Consider the following 21,458-nt stretch of genomic DNA (forward strand, 5'->3'; position numbering starts at 1 on the left):
AACTAGGAAGCCAACTGATCACGAACCTGCAGCTTTTACAGGTAGCTGTAGAGCAGAAACATCTATGCCTGCTGTGAAGCCCTCTGGAGTTATAATACTGATTAGTAGGGATGATTTTGAAAGCTGTTAGTGAGAGAAACAGTGGGATAGCATATTAGACAGAATACTCTTCAAACAGGGAGTACAGAAACAGGTTTGGATTATTCCAGTGAGTCAGTTTAAACTAGAGATCCTATGAAAAAATGTAATGCCCATGAGAAAGCCAAGTGGATAGCTGAGAAGCAAAGCTTGCAAGGATCCTTCCAGGTTATTGAGTCTGGGGTCTTCTTTATCAAATAATTTCTTATAGAATTCTCTTCATAAACTTAATTTATGGATACAAGTACTTATGCAAGAAAATGTTTTCAAGGTGATTGCTGAAGTGTATTCTATGTTCTTAGAGAGAGTAGATAGAAGTGTAATGGATACATTAGAACACCAAATTCAGTTTTCCTAAAATACAATATGATAATTACAAGAAATGTATTGGCTCAAAATATATATATATATATATATATTAATAAAAAAATGAATCTGGTGCAGTGAAAAGTGTGCAGTTTAATTTTAGTTATATGTTATCTGAGTGGTGGTATCAGTTTTAAATCTAAAATCACACTAAAAAGATCAGGGACGTTGCTTCCTTTGGCCAGCAATGAAATGCTCCCTGTTCATGTATTGATTGAGAGACTGAGATTTGCCAAGAAGAAATTCTTATCTGAGAAGGGAAGAAGTTTTAGCATTTCTAAAGCTGAGCCTTCAACTGGTAAAAGGATAGGGAAGAACACATGCTGTAAGAAAAGAACATTTCAAAGCTTTCTTTGCCACAGACAAATCGACCAAGTCTTGCTTTGCAGAATCCAGAATGTTGTTATAGCTTCTCATAACAAACCTCAACATGATTTTCCCCTAGCTTGAAGGGTTGTGCGATGCTATAGTAAGGAGAAAATCTTGGCAAAAATACATAAAACAAACAAAGAAACAACAGCAACAACAACAAAAAAACACCACACCATAGACTTCAGAAAAGAAAGCTAAGAGCCAAACAAACATGAGGTGAATGGAAAGACTGTGAATATCTGCTTTTTTCTTATTCTCATAACTGTTAAACCTTCAAAAAGAATTCATGGTATGACAGGCTATAGTGAAGCAGAAAAAAACCAACAACAATAACAAAAAAAAAACCCTAGATATAGTCAATGATAAATTTATTCATCACATACAAATTTGAGTGATAAAGACATGCTTGGTCTACAAGCAGACTCCAGAGAGAATACTGAAACTGGCAAAAGTGTGAAGTGTAGATAATTTCCTCCAGGGCCAAAAAATGGTAGCACTCCTGTAATTGCATCTTTGGAGGAGAATCCAGAAAAGAATGGAGGACAAGGCAAACAGATCACTTGATTGGACTCTGCCGTCAAAATTTGAACTAAGAAAAAACTTTGTTTCAAAACAAGGTGTATTCAAGTTCGTGAAAATCAGAGTAATGAAACAAAAGAAAAGAAACTTCATGAGCTCTGCACTGCACTGAGATAGACTTGCTAATTCCCTCAAAAATAATCCTATGAATGTTATTGTATTAGTATTACTCACTGAACTTGGCAAAAGATGTAAAGCTAAGTGTAAATCTGTAAAATAGGTATCTCTTTTCCATTCACTCTCAACGTACAAAATACTGAAAATATTAAATCTTTCCTCTACTATAGCAAGAAGAAGGCTGGCATGCTTGGAAAAAAAGGCAAAGCACTTAAGTATTTCCTTGGACAGTCTCAATTTCTGTTTATGCATCTGAGATTTTTTGCTTAAAATGAACTACTCCCTTTCCTGATCACAGAGAGCTATTCAAATACATTCCATACAGTGTCAGTGGGCTCAACATTGGTCAGGAAAGGCCCTGGCTGTAATCACCAGGTACTGGGAAACATGCTGTTCCACTTCACCTTCAAAGATCTGTACTTGGGAAAAATCTGCAGTGAAAGGCAGCCAAGAGCTGAACTCAGCAGAGTAGCAGCAGAAGCAGCTTGAGGAAGTACCAGCAGATGATGTCAGAATAATTTAGGTTTGAGTGAGAGCCAACTTTTTAGGCCTTGCAGGTCATTTCATCCAGGAAGAAAAACTGGCAATAAAATCAACTATTTGGGTAATTGGGAAAAAATGGTGTGTCATCAAAGATGTGCACAAGGACTGTTACAAAGAATGTGCTAAGAACATGCAGCAAATGTTAGATTTCTTGTTCCAGACTTGTACCCTAAAGTACCCTACAAAGATATCCTTGAGCTATAACTATATCAGATCTAAACGAGGGTAAATTATTGAGGGTAAGTTAAGTCAAGCATAATGCTATATTAACTGAACTGTGTGCTTCTAGTATCTTATCTGTCTTTGGTATGACTTACGTACTGCACACTACCTGTTTTCACACATGAAGTTAAATATGGCTGTAATCAATCAATTTCATACAGTAGAAATCCTAGTAACACCCTCCAAGGTCTTGGCATCTGATTGCTGTCGGTGGTGGTTGTGGTGATGTTTTTTTTGCTTTGGCTTCTGGTTGTGGGTTACAAATAAGCTAACTCAAAGAGGAACCAAGTATATCTAACTGTTGATTTCAGACCTTAATTTAACACGTTCTTTAAAAATTAATGGCTAAGACTCAACAGCTTCTCTGGGAAATTTATTCCAGGGTTTCAACTCTCTTACTGTTAAAAAGCTTTTTTCTTATGTAACCAACGTCTCCCTTGCTTCAGATAAAGACTGTAAGTTCTTGTTCCAGCCCTAGTGTAACTAGAGAATGTATCTTTCCTCTTTGCAGTTCTTTTATATCTTTAATGTGTATCATAACTCCTCAAAACCACCTCTAGATTAAATTATTTCTTAGTTATGATCTACAAATGGACACTTAATTGTGCTTTATACTATCTTCACTTCCAGTTCATTTTTCCATATTTTTCTTCTTACCAGTTTCTATCCTGTCTCTCTTAGCAAAATTACACAACCAGAGAATAAGACTGTAATTTCTTGGTGCCAAAGACTACCTGCTATCTTGCATGTGTAGAGCTTTTGGCTCATTTGTGATTAGTCAAGCAATACTCAATAATGGAAAGACACATGTCCCTTGAAATTTATTGCCAACCTGAAAATATATGTCCAGCAAATATAGGCTCTTTTTATTGTAATACAGGCAATATGAAATTTATCTTTAACCACATATGACAAATACATTTCAAAACCTTGTGAGTCAGAGGAAGAACCTAATTAAAAAAAAAAAAAAAAAAAACTTTTACAAAATAATAAAAAAAGCTTCACAGAGAAAGAAGTTGGGTCTGGAAGATAGCTGTCTCCTACCTCCATATTATCTACATAATTGCTAGTTAATTACCATTTAATTACTATCAGAGAAAGAAAATTATTTCTTCAATGAAATCAAGAAACTAAGAGTCTTACTGGTGACATACATAGCCCATGATTATCTCCAACAGAAGCTGTTCTTCTAACCACTATTGTCATACAGATCTGCTCAAGATTAGAATGTCAACTTTCTATGCCCTTCATTATAATGACTGAAAAAACATACTCCTGTAAGCAAGGCATTGCTACTGAAATCCAATATTTGAGGTGATGCTCATCAGTATATTGCCCTACATTTGGTTTAACTTCTTAGAGGAAGATTGCATTGTGGAATGTTCATAAGCTTCCATTTAGCAACTATATCTAAAGAATTAAACAGGCTTTGCAAATTTTGTCTCATATTCCCATTTCACATAGGTATTAGCTTTGCCTTTTCTTTAATTTCTTTTTAAACACAGCAAAATCATCCTGAGAACAGAAATAATAACAGTGAAGAATATATCCTTTCACATTCTTACTCTTGCTGCTCCAGGATCTTTTTGCACTTCCCTATTAAATCAGAGTGATTTTTTTTCTAGCTATTTTCTATCTTCTTTCAGTCCATTATAATTCAGTTGTTTTTAATTATAATTATTATAGTTTCTCAGGAATACCCATCTCTGTGCATAAAAAGAAAGGAAAAAAAAAAACACATTAAAATAGTTCAGGTATGTTCACCTATCCCTGCTCTTTAGGACCCCAGCAATAAGTCATACTGACTTATCAAGTATGTGAAATTATCTTTTCCAATATTATCCAATTAAAGTGTCTAGCTTTTGGTGGCTAGCTCTTTATCTGTAGGAAATCCTTCTTTTATCTTATTTTCCCTGAAGTATTTAGTTGCTAAATGTGTTCAAACTTAATCAGACCCCCTTCATATACTTGAAATCTCAGTAATACATTATTTGTACCATATACAAATTGTATTCACTTACCTCTGTAGATACATAATTTCAAGAGGTTTAGATTTCAAAATTTTTTTTCTGTCATTTCTGGGTGTTACGATGCATAAGCCTGACTTCAGTAAACAGAAGCATTCTTGTAAGAGTAGAATATTTTTCCTTACAAATTTGATTGCTTACTTTTTCTTGAGATTTAGCTTGTTGACTTGGGGGAAACGAAATAGAGAAAGCAGAGTAGAGGGGATTCCTAGGCATAAATTATAAATAAAAAAATATTTGCCAAATATCTGTGTTTTGTCTCGTATTGGTCATGTACAAAACCTTGTGCAATTACAGCTTCAGTACCATGCCCAGCTGCTTAAACTCCACTTCATATATCAGTGGCAATTCATCAACAGCCATTGGCATACAAAGAACAGTATTATATCTCTACTTAAGTGACTGAGTTTCTTTCTACTGTGGATAGAGATATATATATATATATATATCTTACACTTATTCTGTTCTAATTCAGGAATCTAAAAAAAAAATATGAAATTTGATATTTAAGTGAATTTGATTTTAATATAAAATGACACTGTCATGTAAGTCATATTTCAAGCAAGATCTAAAAATCAGAAGATTGATACTCTGCATGGAATTGGGCATTTTCTTACTATCCAGGCTGATAGTTTGCAAAAGAGTGCTGAGAGGTTAGTACTACCATAATATCAGGGCACATAGTCTGTCTTAGAGGGTAAATGCACCATGAAAATTCAGACTCAGCAGTTCTTCAGTTTCAAGACTGAGGACGAATTCAGCCTGTAAGTAATACTCATGTTCTGTAGGAAGTGCTGAAGCTTCTGACCTGAGAGACACTACTTATCAATGCTGCACACAGCTATCTGGTCTACCAAGAACAGGATGAGGTGAAAAAAGGTTATCGTCCATGTACAACACGGGTGTATTTACTATAATTAACCAATGTCTGATGGTATCATACTGCAGATCATAGACTGCTAAAGCCATGTGAAGAGTCATTGCTTTGTACCAAAGATATGAGATTTACCTGCTAAATGAAGGTAAAACAAAGATAGAGTAGTTGTAAGAACAGCCATGAACATTCATAGAAGGGTCTATCTAATCTCATCTAATCTTCAGCCATGACCTGAAGCAGAGGCCTGCAGAAAATTAAGAACAAGGCAAACACTGATGTTATTTCCCTGATAATACATCTATTGCCTCCATATTTTTTTGTTGTGGCAGGAATCTCCTGAAACTGATGTAGATTGCCTGTACAGTAACTCTCCATAGAGCAGTCTTCCAAGAACTTTTCCAGTCCTTCTTTGAAACTTTTCAAACTTCTTGCATCCACATTTGGCAGTGTCTCTTGGCAGTTTCTCCTGTCTACTACTTGTATGAAAAGGAAAAAAAAAAACAAAAACAAAAAAAACCTCCTTTTATTAGTTTGAAACCTTACTTGTTAAATTCACTTGATGGCCCTTGTCTTTTTATTACATAGTCAATAGGTCATGAAAGGTCTTTTTGGAGTTCTGCAGACTGCAGTCTGTAAAAAAAAAAAAAAAAAAAAAAAACACTTAAATTTATGAGCTTTTTTTTTTTTTTGTGAAAAAATGTCTTTTCACAAAACTTATTGTTTATATGAACTTTCTTAACAATATTAGGTCTTCCTTAGCCAAACATATACAAATGTTTTAAATATTTAATGTTCTGTTTATTTTTATCTCCTCACTTATGTGAACATAGACAATTTGCCAGTTATATTTCATACTTCAAATGACATGTGCAAGGAAAATAAATGGGAGAATTAGTATTTTAGGACAACCATTTCAATGGTAGAATTGCAGCAGGTCTCAAATGTATGAAACCACTTTTAGTTAGATAAAGATGTAGATTTGTATTATTTCAACAAAATCAAATAAGATTGTTAAATAATTTCGTATTAATTTTGTGAAAGTACTTTTCACAAACCACAAATATGAATGCAGTATATGTCTATACAATATACATACAAACATGCACAGAAATTTCTCTGACTGGAGGTTAAGTTTTCTCAAAAAAGTTATTCTCAAAAGATATAGGGACTGTCCTTCTAATGTCTCCTAGCTAGATTTATTTTAATACCTCAATCATTGTCATCCTGATTGTAGCCAACAGTTAAAATTTTGTTCACTGGTTCATCCTGTCTTAAAATATGTTTCTACTAAATTGTAATAATGTGTTCAGAAAGGTAATTCTGCTTGGGGTAAAATACATTTTTTTTCACGTTGGTTCAAATACATTAGAAACAAAGAGCTTCATACAAATTAGAATAGGTTAAAAGGATGTGCACAACTTCAAGATTTTATTTTAACTTTCACAGTCCATTCAAAGAAAGTCAGGCATTTATTCTCTTCATGGCTGAGTTTAATTTAACTATAGCATAATGTTAAGGAATATCACTGGTGATTTCCAGTAGACTGATGAGAGTGTCTTGGGCTTCCAGTGCTATGATCTGCTATCCTCTCTGAATAAGTATACCATCTTCTAAAGAGTCTTGAAGTTATGATTCACAGAAAAAAATGTGAGGTAAGTTAATTCAGTTAGCTTAACTGAATGTTTAAGTGAAGACAGCAGAAAGATATGCAAAGTCTTAAAAAGTTATCATTTAAAAGTTAAAAAAGACTTTCATATTTGACATTATTAACTTAAACCCATTCCTCTTTTTGTGCTGTTAAATGGCAAATCATATTCAAGATCAGCAAAACCTCTTTCGTGAAAGAGAAATCAGGAAGTAGAAAAGAAATATAAAAAGTATTAGAATGGGATTTAAATGGTTATAAAAAGTGCAATTTAGAGTATTTCTTTAACGTTAGAGAAGGCATTGAACTTGTTCGTTTAAACCACAGTGTTCAGTGGTTTCTCTTCACAGACTGATCAGTTTGTATTTTACAGGTTATACTTGTTTAATTCTATTTTTTAAAAATACTATTCAGTGACTGCATGCAAAGACTTAGACATACAAGAAGTTTGGTATTTATGTCTCAAGTTTATGTAACCTGGTAGATCCCTATGGTGGATCTCACAGATACCTACATTTGGCTGTTAAAATCCTCCAGACGTAAAAGCTCATCTCACCTAATGGTACTGCCTAAAATGTAGGGATCACACTTGAACAAGTGGTATATGTTTCTGTTATATTTCATGGGGATGAAAAGGCATCTTCAGAGGATGATTCAGTGTGCCTGTCTTAGAAGGGGATGAATTACCCCTCTGAGGCAGCTGTTTCTCTCCATAAAACATACATTTCAGATCTCTGATCTTAAGTATTGTGAATTCCCTAAGTGATGTTCTTTCAGAGAGATGCAGAATGCCTTTTTCTTGATGTGAAAAATCTCTGAGGATGGAAACTTCAGAACTGGTTCTAATGCTTGATTATCCTAATAGTGAAAAAAATTTTAGTATATCAAGTTAGAACCCCTTTTGTTTCAATTTAGCCAGCTGTCTGATGTATTTCAACCTAAAGATAATGGGTATCATTTTTCCCCATTCCCAAGAAGCATGCTCCAAGTATGTCTAACAAACACCTTCAAGAGTGAACTTTCATAGGAACTGGAGTGAACATTGCCACTATGTACAACTAGTACAACTATGAGTTGTACTATGAACATAACAATTTAGGGTTTGAATCCTTCAAGAATGGCTCTCATGCTTTACATGAGACAGACATTAATAAAATGTGAAATTCATACTATCGAGGGACCACAGCCTCAGGCATCATCCCAACTATGCTGTTGCAAGAGTTGTGCTGGTCATTTCCTGGTAAATATGGACTAATTTTAACAGACTGGTTACACAGTTTAAGAGAACAGAACATAAAGCTGCTCTTGAGGGTAATTTTAGTGTGTGAATTCCAGAAAGTAATCCCAGTGAATTCTAGAAAGAAAACCATACCCAAAAGGTTTACGCTTCCAGAAATTCTTGGGAATATTAGCTATATTGGCTGCATTAATGACTCTGTATAATGTGTTCCTGTCTTAAAAGGAAATAAAACAGCATGCTTCTATCAAATCCATTTCATCTCACATTGCTACAATTGTGTTTCAATCATCTTTCGTCATTTGAACACTTGTTTTCCACGTGTCCTACTTGTTCAGACATAAATGTCTGCACTTTGTAACATTTTGCAATGTACATAGCATACAAAGTACTTTCTGCATTTCTTGCCCAACTTCAGGGTTTAAGAAAAGCCTGCTTCACTCGGAGGTTGCAAAAGCTGCAAAATTCCAGTATAGAAACAAATACAATGAAATCATTCTTCTTTTCCTGCAATTTCACTTTTCAGAAATAGTTGTATACAGATCAGTACAGAGTGTAGCAAACAAAATTTGTCAAATATGTAGATGAAAAAGATATAACTGATAAAACTGAAAATCTATTGGGGTAAATTTTATATTTATTTTTATATCAGTAAAATATAGAACAAGATACAAATTATAACCATTTTTACAATGTTTGAGTTGATTTTTTAATGTTTGCATCTAGGATAAATGTTTGAACTTTAAGATTATTAACCACTGCAAGCTCTAGAAAGAGGTATCTAATATGAATCAGGAAAGGACTACTTTTTGTTGTTGTTGTTATTGACATGCATCATGATGTTGTATTTAGCATTCTGATACACAATGTAAGTCAGTCACTACCTAGTTTGCTATTGCTATTGTTTTTTTGCATAATAGCTTTGAATTGTCCAGGCTTGTTGCATGTTTCTTTTCTATGTATCTGATTTTATTTTCAATTGCCTCAGAACTAATGAATATCCTCTGAATATGTCCTATATTTTTACCCTTTTCTCCTAGTGTTATAATTCAGATTCTACCCCACATTTCCTCAATGTGTAACCGCGCTGCTTTCTTCTCATGTCTCCTTCTCCTTCTCCTTTACTCCTGATCCCTCCTAACAGTTTATTAGAGATAATTTGGGAGTTTATCAGCTGGCTAAATGGAGAAAAGAGATATTAAACCTCTGTTCTCTCTGATAAAATTTTGACCTTTTGTGAGCTCTTATTCTCTTTCTCATTCAGTTGGAATTGTCCTGTATATTTAAAAGTGTTTAGGTGAGCCAAACTGTAACACACTGTGATCATATAACCTTAATCTCAGGAAACTGAACTGAAAATGTGACTACTCCTGAAGAACAAATCAAATAAAAGCAACTCTGTGAATATCATATATAAAGCTTGTGGTCCTCTGATATGTGCATATAATTTACTGTACATTTCAAATAAGAATTAAATTTTAAAAATGTTTAAGATTTTGTCACATGCAGTGGCAAACATCAGAAATCTATATGTGTCTTTAGGATAGATTTTTCTTTTCCTTGACCCTAAGTAAACTTGAATGAAAGATATTTTAAAGCAAGACCATGTCTGTTAAAAAATCTTGAAAAATATAATGAATCATTATATTTTCATAAAAGTGTACTCGGGTAACTGCAATAATTTCAAGCTGTTTTTAGTTTTCATATGCTGCTTTGTATTATTGTAATATCTGATGTGGCTGTTAAATGTCCTTTCTACAAGGTTTAATAATAAATTATCTCCTTTATCTTTGCTTGTTTTCTCAGTGAAAAAAGCAATTGAACTGAAATCAAGAGGAGTCAAGATGTTGCCCAGCAAAGACAGTAACCACAAAAATTCTGTCTGTAAGTTGTTTATACCATTATCTTTAGTGACTGCATATATCTTCTGGAATGTGCAAATCAGAGAGAGAAATGTTTGGAAGCTATGGTCATAAAATGGTCATTATGTTTTCAATTGTTATTGAATTTAGAACTCTGCTGATAATACTGAGGGTGTAAAAGGTAGAATATGGTGTTGTAATTCATGAAAAATATGGGTATATATATAAAAAAATAATATTATTTCAGGATGTTTAGAATTCAGAGAATCAGAAGACAAGTTAGCAATCCAGGCAGAACAGTGCCATACAGACTTTGTCAATTCAGTACAGGAGGCAGTGAAAGCATGTTGGCATTTTATAGATCGAGGTTTACACTTCATTATCTTTTCCTTCCCCTCAGTTAATATCACAGATCTAATTCTTCCCCCTCCTTGTCACACTATGCTCTAGTGACTGTCTTTTTCTAGGCCTGAGATGTAGCACAGCAGGGGTTAAGAACTGCTGCAATTCCCAGCTTCTCAAGAGGATGGAGATCACAGCATCACCTTCCCTTCATTATGTGTTTAGTGCACTCTGGAATGACATCTATTTAGTCCCTCTGCACCTTTTTCCCCATATATAGTGTGAGGATAAAATCAAGATGTTATATATAAGATTGTGAGGTGGTTTGTTTGTTTATTTATTTATTTATTTATTTATTTATTTATTTGAGCATCACTTTCCCTGAACAACTGGCAATCTGAGAGCTCTTTTTCCATTAATGTGGCCAGTCTTGAAACAAGAAAAAGCAATATATCTATATTATATAGAGAGAGGAAAGCAGAGAGTCCATTTGACTAACAAAAAGCCAGAGGGTAAGCCAGTCAGTGTTCACCCACAACTCATTAAAAGTGCTTGTATAATGACTAAGACATATTTGAATAAGTTAATTCTTCGTGTAATAACACTGAACTCAATGGAGTGAAACCCCGGCAATGTTTGCCTCATTGTGTGGTATTCTGCAAGTACGGAGAGAATGAGTGTCTTGAAGGCTAATGTCTAGAGGATATGATTTGGTCTCTGTGTTTCTGCAGTGCACTGTTTAATGCAAAATGAGTGTATTTGTATGCTCACTGGAACAAAAGAGGCATGATAATTTTCTGCTTTAAATATTGCACATTGATGGTGTGGCATTCAAAAGGAACTTTTTGTGCAATGTGTAGCAGAAAAAGTTGATCCATCTCTTTGGTGTTTGTATCTGAATGCTTAATTATTTCATTATTTATAAGTTATTTCTGGGAGCTGTGTTATCTCTACTTACACTCTCAGAACACATGCTGTCAGACACCACGTTTAATTACAGAAAGTGGAAGTAAGACAGGCTATGGAAAAAAATATTATAAGGTAGTTTGCTGTTGACTTCAAATATAATGTCTTTGTCTTTTTTGTGTTTTGATTCATGAAGCTCTGTATCATGTCTGACTTTTCTACATAAATCTAAGTTTATTATTATTAGCATCACGTACATGGAACAAAATATTAGATTAAAATACAAATAGTTGGACTCAAATATATTTTTCTGCTCTTTCTGGTGTAAGCCCTTAGTATTTAACCATTATTGCCAGTAATTGTGTAGATGGAAAAAGTAATTAGTAGTTCAACTTACAAATTCCTCTTTAGCAATGGATATTACCATTTGATTCCAATTAGCAAATCTCTAGAAAAGCAAAGAAATTAAATACTAACCCTTCTCCCCATTTTTGTATTGTAGATCTGTTTAATATTCTCTGTTTATAAAGCAGAAAGCTTACTTCTCTATTTTGATTTATGCAGGCTAGATGGAATACGAATACCAGCATGGCAAATGCTGCAAGAGCATGCCCTGCAAACACCTAGATGTGTGCACTTCCCCTAGGTCTTCCACCCAAGCACAGCCTGAGAACAGCTGCAGAAGGCACTGCACAATGGCACAACTGATAGAATTTAGGCAGAAAACGTCAGCAGTGTACTGATTATTCCTTGTGGGATGCAGTACAGTATCTCAGTCTTTTTGAGTACTATCTCACTCCTGCCCTCCTGGACTTGCCCCAACTCCTAGTTGCTTTGTTTCTTGCCATCCTTTATGAACAGTCAGGTAGCAAAGCATGGCTTTGGGATACAGATATCTTGGTAGAAAGCATTACGTGTCACTCCCCAGGGAAAGAACACATTCTTGCCTTATTTTTTTTTTTTTTATTTTTTATTTTCCTTCAGGACACCTGAAGGAAACACATCGAGCAGGGAGCCAGATGCACTTGAATTATGATTAATTTGTTCAAAGAAATGGGAAAAGAATGGGAAAGATTGAGCTAAAATATGGTCCCAGTCCATCCAGTGTGAGCTGACCTACTGGGGCCTTAAGTAGTACACTTAGCAAATTTCTGGAAGAGTAAACTGGGAGAAAGTAAACTCATGGGCAGCTCCGATGGAACCTGTTTCATGGTTGTTCCTCATTAGTACATGAGCTGTCACAAACACTGACCAAATCTAATTCCTTTTGTCATCTGAAGCCAATCTCTCAGATGAGCAAGGAGAGAGTTTTACTTTAGGAATCTGCACAGAGGAAGCATGTTTTATTACATCTGGTGTAATATTCATCTATTTAGTTGTCTGACCATGAGGACAGACCATCAACAGCCACAGCTCTTAAAAAAAGTTTTTCTAGGCAAGTAGGAGAATCCTGTAGTTTATCTTTTCAAACCTAGCCTCTGATACCAGGCAGTTACCGTTGATCATTCGCTCATTCCATGTGCAAAGGATAATCAGTTTTTTAAAAGGTTTTTCTCTCTTCAGGATACCAGTTTACAGAATATTGAGAAGGCAGGGCCATAACTGCAACCTTGCAACCTAGCACCTTTGTGTCTCTTTGGCCCCCATGCAGCAGCCCATGGACAGAGCAGGGTTTGGAGAGCAGACAGCTCCAGCAGCCCCTAACATGATGAGGATTAACTGGGATAGCTCATTTCCTGAGTTTGCTCTTGTTAAAATGTACGATGGATACTCATGTGTGAATTGTCATGTTCTTACAAAGTGAGAGAGCTGAAACAATTTCAGCCTTTTTTAAGTATCATTTCAAAATATTTCAGATATCAGAAAAAAAAATATTTTATATATATTTAAAAGCATGGTTTTTTTTTGAATGAGTAAGATTAATATATCCTCAAAGCTTTGCTACAGGGTTGATCAAAACAGTTCTTTACCCTGGAGATGAAAAAAGAGCTATTTTAAGACAATGATTTTTGCCATGTGGGACCAAAGAACAAATGAGTTTACAGACTCAGTATTGATTAGTGCAGCACATTAAGGTAATTAATGGCACGTGCTGTTGAAACTATAGTGATTATCAAAATGGGATTACATTGCTAATTCTGTGTGAGAAAGAAGGACAGCAGTCATTGTTTCTTTTGTTGTCGGTCAACTCTGAAAAATGGCATAGTTAAATTAAAAATGTGTTCATGGCAAAATTTTGGGATGGAGTTTTCTTGCTTACCAATACACCTCACATTTAAAATAAATTGGCGTTTTCATCTTTTATACATTTTGCTACCAATAAATGTACTTTGACAGAAACAAAATAAAGAGTAATACAAGTTTTGCTCTTCAGTTAATGAAAGACCATTTCCCTAGAAAGGACAATATTGTATTAAATGATTGTACTTAAAAGCCTAATCTTCTATCTGGTTTGTTCTTATTACTTAGTAAAGAACAATTTTTTAAGATTGTTTTTTTTACATTTTGAAAAGATCACTACTTAGAAACAGATGTGCAATGAACTCAACAAACCAATACAATGATCACTGACAATAATCCAAAATTGTTATTGTTACTATTGTGTATACTGTATATTACTATTGTATATATTGTAACTATTACTAATAGATTTTATAACGAATTTTAAAGTTTATCATGACATAAACATCATTTTCTTATTTTTATGTTTAATATTTAAATTAGCTTCTTCATTGCTTCCCCAAAATTAATTTATTTTTTAATTCATTTTTTAGGATTTTTTCCTTTGAAGTATTTTAGGAAGAATAAGAAACTGTGTAGCAATTCCATATTTTTATCTTTAAAACAAACATGTAATGGAAAAATTTCCTCCAAAAATTCTAATTTATTTATTTATTTTATTTTATTTTTTTGCTGTGTACTTATTGTTGTATTGAATCTTTAAAGGTAGCCCATTTCTTATTGAATCTGAATTTTCACAGGCTATCACATCCATCGTATCATAATCAAGAAATACAGTTCAGTATTCACTGGCAGTGTTCTGACAGTTTTCAGTCTCCAATTTATAAAACACAATACACTCCAAAAAGAAAAACAAACAAACAAACAAACAAAACACCACAAAGCAAAGCTATCTTACTATCTAACCTTATCGAAGTTTAAACTTAATAGAATCCTTTATACTTAAATACTGTGAAGAGAATGACAAACTTCTGGCTAAAAGGATTGTCCTACGGACTATTATGTTTAGAGCAAACGTCCGATCAAGAAAAAGTGCAGCTCTGCATAAAGACGGGAGATTAGTGGCTGTAGACACTGTAGATGATTGAAGACCAAAAATAAATAAATAAATAAATAAATAAATAATTTTTGCAGCTTTGTTAAGATAGTTCTACACTCTATTCTTTAATATGAAAGTTTATGTAGATAATGATTAGTTACAACCAGAAAAGTTTTTTTTTTTTAAATTTCTTAAAGGAGAAAATACCCATTCTTGGCAGGTGGTTTTCAGGTTTTCAGCATCTTGGCTTAAGCTTGTAGGATGTCACTTTAGTGAGGGGAATTTTTATAGAGAGGAGAAACAGTAATGAAACAGAGCATCTAGTGCTTTATCCTTAATTATTTTAAGAAACTTCATTTGGGAGTGAGATTGATCCCTGATAATAAAGAGGATGTAAAATAAATCACACAAGTAGCTATAGGTGGCTGTGTATCAAAAGATTTGGATCTTGTGTGATTAAGAGTTCTCAATATACAGTCTGTTTTTCACTGTGAATATTTCAAATACTACATGAATCTATATTTAAAAAGATATAGGCAGAAATATAACACTGATATTACAAGTGAAAAAAAAAAAAAAAAGATCCTAATAGCACATAGATTTTGTCCGCTGAAATTCCTCAGGCTTATACACTTTCAGTCAAGAGCTAATTTATAAGCACTGGAGAAATAGGCATGAAATAAATCTCCTTGATTGGTCTCACTTTCAGCTAAAACAAGTAAAGTAAATATCAAAATGTTGGCAGCTTTCAGGCGTGCTTTACATTCCGGGGCACATGGTAGTTTTTGTAAATTTTCTGAACAAGAAAATTGGTGGATTTTGCCCAGTTCTGAGACAAAGGTGATCAGTTTGTTGTTACTTCTGAAAAAAAAAAAAAAAAAGAATAAGAAAAGTACAGCATATTAAGAGATATACTGTACTTAACTGTGAGGGAAATAAAACAACATGGTATTCTATAATATTATCTTCTCGGAGTTCCTTATAAAGATAAATTTCTAATTGTGTATTTTAGGATTCGCTTTTACAAATACAACTACCCTTTAAAAATTTCAGCTTCCTGGACTTTTCATAAAACATTTCAACACAACGCAAAAAGTGACAGGCTTCACCAGAAGCTGTTTTCTGACCTTTCCTAAACATCTATCTTCTCAGCATCTTCTTTGTCTGCTGGCAGATATACCACTTCTGTCATAAGGAAAAAGAGACAGTTTGCCTAAAACTTTACTAAGAAAAGGTTATTTAAAAACAAAGTTTGAGATTAAGATTTCTTAGAGGAAACCAAATCAGAAGACTGTTATGCCCTAATATAAATATGAAGAGGTCTCTTTCCTATTAGTTGTTATAGGAATTCTGTCTGAAGTTTTAATCGTTCTCAATTGAAGTTACTCTCTGCTTGTTTGATATATGATACTGCAGATGGTGAAAGGATTAATATTTCCCAGTCCAAAACTTCCTAAATACCTGCACAGTCTCTGAACTCTCTGGTCTTTTCAAACATTAAAGCTATTTTTCATTCCTTCAAATCCCACAGGTTGAAAAGGTTTTCATTTTTCAAGTTTATGATTGCATTGCAGATCTCTGCAAATGAGGAAAAAAAAAAAAAAAGATAGCTTATAACTTATTGATGTATTAATTACAAGGTTAGGAAACACAAGGCTTAATAATTAAGATTTTATGGGCCTAGCATGTCTGCAAATATTCCATTTTATTTCAAAAGGCCTTTTTACAGAAATACTGAGATAAATGTTCAGTTAAAAACAAAGAAAAAGTAGGGAAGTAATATTTCAAACATTAGTAGCTTTATACGTTAGGTAAAGGGATGGATCTTGGAAATTTAATATTAAAATATCCTTGTTATATACATAAACATATATGTATATAAATATATTTACCATTTACCATATGTCTAAGAAGAGTAAAGGATTCTACTTTTCTTTTTACTGAGTATTACAGGATAAAATCTGGCAGTAGAAAAAATAGCTGCAGCATTAGCCTCTAACAGTTTTATAAAGCTTTAATAAAACAGGAGGGATAATTACACTGATATACTTTGTTCTATCATAGAATGTAATAATACAGAGTTGCCCAAGTGTTTAAGAATTTAGGCTCTTCAGAGAAGATGAGTATCCATATGCAATGAAATTCTACAGTGCTATTTTACTAGATTGTATAAATTGCTTCATAAATCAGGTTAGTAAATTATACTTGGTCTTTCTAAATAAGCCTTCAACACGGCAGGAGTTTAAATATCTTTTAAAATACTATGCAAAAATCTTGCTGTGAAGAGAACTACTGCCTAAATATATTTGTGAAGAAAAGCATCACTTGTAGCTACAAGCAAAACAAGGTGCTTCATCAATTATTTAATACATCATTTGCATATATAATTTGTAAAATAACCAGAAAAAAAGCATCCGTTAAAATATGTAAAGCAAGATGTAATCTGATTGAATTATGGATGGTTAAAATGAATTGTTATCCAGCTAGGAAGCTGAAACTGCCATTAAATAATTTTCATATACAATTATAGTACATTACTGATTATCTAAAGTTAGCGTTCATACTGTAGGCTAAATTGACATTGAATTCTGTTATTTTCAAAGTCAAATGCTTAAGTATCAGCAACCTGCTTTTAGCAAAGTACAATTCTGTATAAATTAACTATTCATATGAAATTTAAATATAAACCTTAATACTTTTATATAGCTTCTTTGGCTTAACTCCTGTGGACAGCTCTGTTAAAAATATAGACGTGGGCAGTAAATAGGTTGGCAAGAGGAAATCTCTGTAGATTCAAATAATGTATGTAAATTATTAAGCCATTCAGAACTTGTGGGTGGTTGAATTCAGACTTCTGAAACATAAAAAAAGCATTAAAGCATTCTTAATTAAAGAAAGTAGTATGACACTGGTATATGCAGTGAAGGTGTGCTGCAAAATGTAGATACCCTCACTGCCAGGTTCTTTGGAAGATTCAGAGACTTCCCACTCCCTGCATGGGAATTTCCACTTCCCACAGAGGCTAACATTGCAGTTTTTAAAGTTTAACACCAGCTGCATAGTTTGTGCACATTGAATATGCATTCAAATCCCAGTTTTTTAAATCCATATCAGGGAAAAATATCAGTTTGATAGAAAGTCTCACACTCTTCTACTTTTTCAGAATTTGTTCTTCATATTGTGAAACATTGGAAAATAATTTCAACAGGGTTGGCGTAACACCTCACTGTCAGTTGTTAGCCTGTCACACTGGAACATATCTATTCTTGCGTGTGCTCTGAGCAGAACTCCAAAGTGCTGGTGTCAGATACGTTTGGGACTGGAGAGTTTTGTTAGGTGACAGCCAATTTATCAGCTTCAGACCAGTTTGAGTGCACTACTCCTTCTTCACTTGGAAGAAAGAAAGTAAAAAATATTACCCAGTGCTTGAAAAATGTATCAGTTTCTTCAAAAAAGTGTATTGAAGAGCTTGAAATATTTTTTGAAAGGGTCAAAAACCAACCAACCAAACAAAAAAACTAATACTGAAATGAATGCATTGGGTTCTATTTGAAAGGAAAGGACTAGCTGGTGATTTAGAGGGGAAAAATTATTCAACATGATGTGTCCTTCCACTGAAATGGCAGTGGAGAAACTGTACTGTGGAGATTGTACAGTTCTTTAAAAAATAATAATTAAAAAAAATCAAATACATTACATATATATATATAAATAGCAAGAAAATCCAGAAAAACTCAAAAATGCCTGGTTATACATCTGCATACTTGAATAAGAATTGACTGTAAGTGTGATGCTCTGGTCATAGGTATACTTCTATCATATGAACCATCTGAACTCAGAGAAGAGGGACAAGATCACTTTGCCATATATCAAAGTAATTAAGGTTTTAATGCGCATGATGGTGATCAAAAATGTTTAATTCTGAAAAGTTTTAATCTAACAGGAAATTCATATCCATCAGTCCATGTTGTTCTGCTAATGCAAGCATTTATTTGATTTCTGTCACCTCACCGTCACAACATTTTCTGCTTCAGGCTCCTAACATGAAAGGAATGTTATTGCATAAGCAAAAGAGATGTGTGAAAAATGTATGCATATCTTCCCTAGTTTAGTGCTTTTGAACTGAACTCTGATGCTCAGTGTCTCTGCTAGAAGAGCTATAAAGTCAGTGAATTATCAAATTAACAAGAGCAAAAAACCAGTATGGTTTCTCAAAACTTACATTTCATGTGGCATATATTATTTTATTCAGTATACTTTTTATTGCCACATCAGCTTTTTCTCCATGTTTTTGAAGTCACACTGGGAACCTGTTTTGTACTGAGAAGTCATGTTTCTTTCTTAATTCTACCAGGCCTAATTTCAGAAGTCTGAAAATGCACCTGCAGTACAAAATAACAGAGATTAAAATAAACTCCTTTGTCTTATGTTAAGATTAAAATATAGCATGAAGCAAGACCTCCCTACTTGGATATTACTCTAAGTATTTATCAATTTGATTGATTCCTGTTGCTATAAAGGCAGAACATGCCTTGATTTTCAGCCAGGTTTGCTATAAAATATTTTTTCTGTTTTTCAGTGCTTCACTTCTTATTCTCCCATTGCTCCTTGTAACTACTGCATCCGAGTTAATTTTCTTCATAGCAGTGTGTATGGTGTTTAGATTTGTGCCCAAAACAGTGTTGATGACACACCAACGTTTCAGCTATTGCTGAGCAGTACTTGTATAGTTTCAAGATGTTCTTTTTTTTTCTCACCTTTTTTTCCCTCACAGTGACATACACACCACACCATGCCCCCAGCAAGTAGACTGGGGGTGGACACATTTGGGACAGATGACCTGAATTGGCTGAAGGGATATTCCATGTTCTATAACATCATGTTCAGCAATAAAAACTAGAGGTAGTCGTTGCAAGGTAGCTTCCAAACTGGCTGGGTTCTGGTCTGCTGGTGGGAGGTAGTGAGTAACTACCTTTTCATCACTTTTTTCCTTATTTTTTTTCCTTTTTTTTTTTTTTTCCCCTCCCTTCACCTATTATACTATCTTTATCTCAACCCACATTTGTTTACTTATTTTCACTCTTCCAGTTCTCTCCCCCATCCTTCTGGGAGGGAAGTGGAGTGAGTGAGTGGCTGGTGGACGCTTAGTTGCTGGCAGGGGTCAGCCTTCCAATATTTAGAACCATTTCATTAACCAAATCCTAATTCTTTTACCAAATTAATAGTCTCCTCTAAATCTCTTTGCTCCTTCCATTCTATAGCCCTATTGTCACATCATGTTTTTCCTCTTTAAATTGTTACCCAGTCATTTCTCAGTCCTAGACTCTGCCCATAGAGTGCCAGTCTTCCTCTGTCTCTTACTTCTTCATTACTCCCATCCATTAGTCTCTCTTCTTCCCTATTTCTCTTCCCAGATCTCATATATGCACTCTGCATGCTGTTTGCCATTCTGCTCCCTAGCTATCTCCCTAGCACTCTATCCCTTGCTAGTGTCTTTCTTTTTCAACCCATTTTTTTTCCTCTTTCTTGTCAAACTTTACTCTTACTTTCAAACTTCTTGGCAGATATCTTTAAATCCAGCTTTTGTTTCCTCTATATTTGAACTGGGCAACTGGCTTCTCTTCTCAGCGTAGGTCTGATAAAAGGAGAGTGAATTGTACAGGAAAGACCAGCTCTCGGCTTAGTATGCAGGACTGGATTTTCATTGGTCTACAAGTGGAGAGTACTACAACAATAGCACACTTCAGAATCTTTTAGGTTTTGTTAAACTTGACGTTTATTTGGGATGTACTTGTTAAAACCTGTTTCTGTAGATCACCTTGAATTATTGTTTCCCAAAGGCCTCCCACTTGGCCGTTTATAGTAGGTTTTGGAAGTGCAAAAGGCACATCCTTGACATAAAGGTTACTTTTGCAACAAACCTAAGTTTACTCCTTTGAAGTATGGGGGTGCTAATACCTTCCATGGAAAAGGTCATCTTCATTCTTTTTTGGTGTGGGAAACTGGATTTTTTCCATGGCTCTATCAGAAAAGAATGAGATGAACAGAGAATAATAATTTCTATTTAATAATATTTTAAATAAATCCAAGGCATACACCTGAAAATCTAAGTCCTAACAGCCAGTGTTTTATAAAGATACATACAAATGAAGGAAGAATTTTTAAAAAAAGACAGTCCTGAGCAGCTTAAAAACTGTTGAAACCAGCTGCCTTGCATATTAATAAATATTTGTTCTTTGTTGTTGTTTTGCCATCCATTTAAGTTCCTTCCTTCCCTAAAATTTATAATTAGACATTACTACTTTAGGCTTTTTATGCAACCTCACTGTTGAACTCCTGAAATATTCAGCAAAAGTGTCGCAGACATTTATCAGCTAAAGGTGTGGAAACTCAAAATTCAATATTTGAGGAAACTAATATAGTGTATACAGAGAACAGAAGGAACAAAGAAAAAACTGTATACTTCCTTGGATGTTTTTCTTTGGAATATAACAAAAGAAAAGGTAAAATCAGAATATAAATTTAGAAAAAAAAAAAAAAGAATAAAATGTAATGGATATCTTTATTTTGCAATGTAAAAGACAAAAACAGTGTTTACATCACATACTCATTTTACATAACCATATGTAAATGTAAATATAAAAGCTTTCATATGTATGGGTATAATATTCACAAATATCTGCACAGCCATTTCTACAAGCTTAAAAAAAAAAAGCTAAAAAAAAAAGTTTAAAAACTTAAAAAGCCTTCTTTGTCCCTAGTAAAGAGGAGAGTCTAAAGCAGAAATATTTTATTTAGATATATATTACAGAAATTCATTATTAGAGGTTTTAAACTCATGGTCTTAAAAAAAAAAAAAAAAAAGAAAAAAAAAAGAAAGAAAAAAAAAGAAAAAAGCCATGTCAGTTTCTATTTCACAGTGTTTTAACTAGGAAAAAAACTGAC

General features: G+C 33.8%; 1 protein-coding gene across 12 annotated transcripts in view; it reads left to right on the plus strand.

Moving 5' to 3' along the window:
• Positions 1–21,458, plus strand: part of CSMD1 (CUB and Sushi multiple domains 1) — a 1,150,108-nt gene that overhangs the window by 732,329 nt on the left and 396,321 nt on the right. For all 12 annotated transcript variants that reach the window (XM_080586628.1, XM_080586632.1, XM_080586634.1 and 9 more), the window contains one exon: positions 9,930–10,007. In XM_080586628.1, the coding sequence (XP_080442754.1) occupies positions 9,930–10,007 (78 nt within the window). The remainder of the gene's footprint in view (positions 1–9,929; positions 10,008–21,458) is intronic.

Source organism: Anser brachyrhynchus (assembly GCF_964034855.1).
Source record: "Anser brachyrhynchus genome assembly, chromosome: 3".
NCBI classification, from domain to species: Eukaryota; Metazoa; Chordata; class Aves; order Anseriformes; family Anatidae; genus Anser; species Anser brachyrhynchus.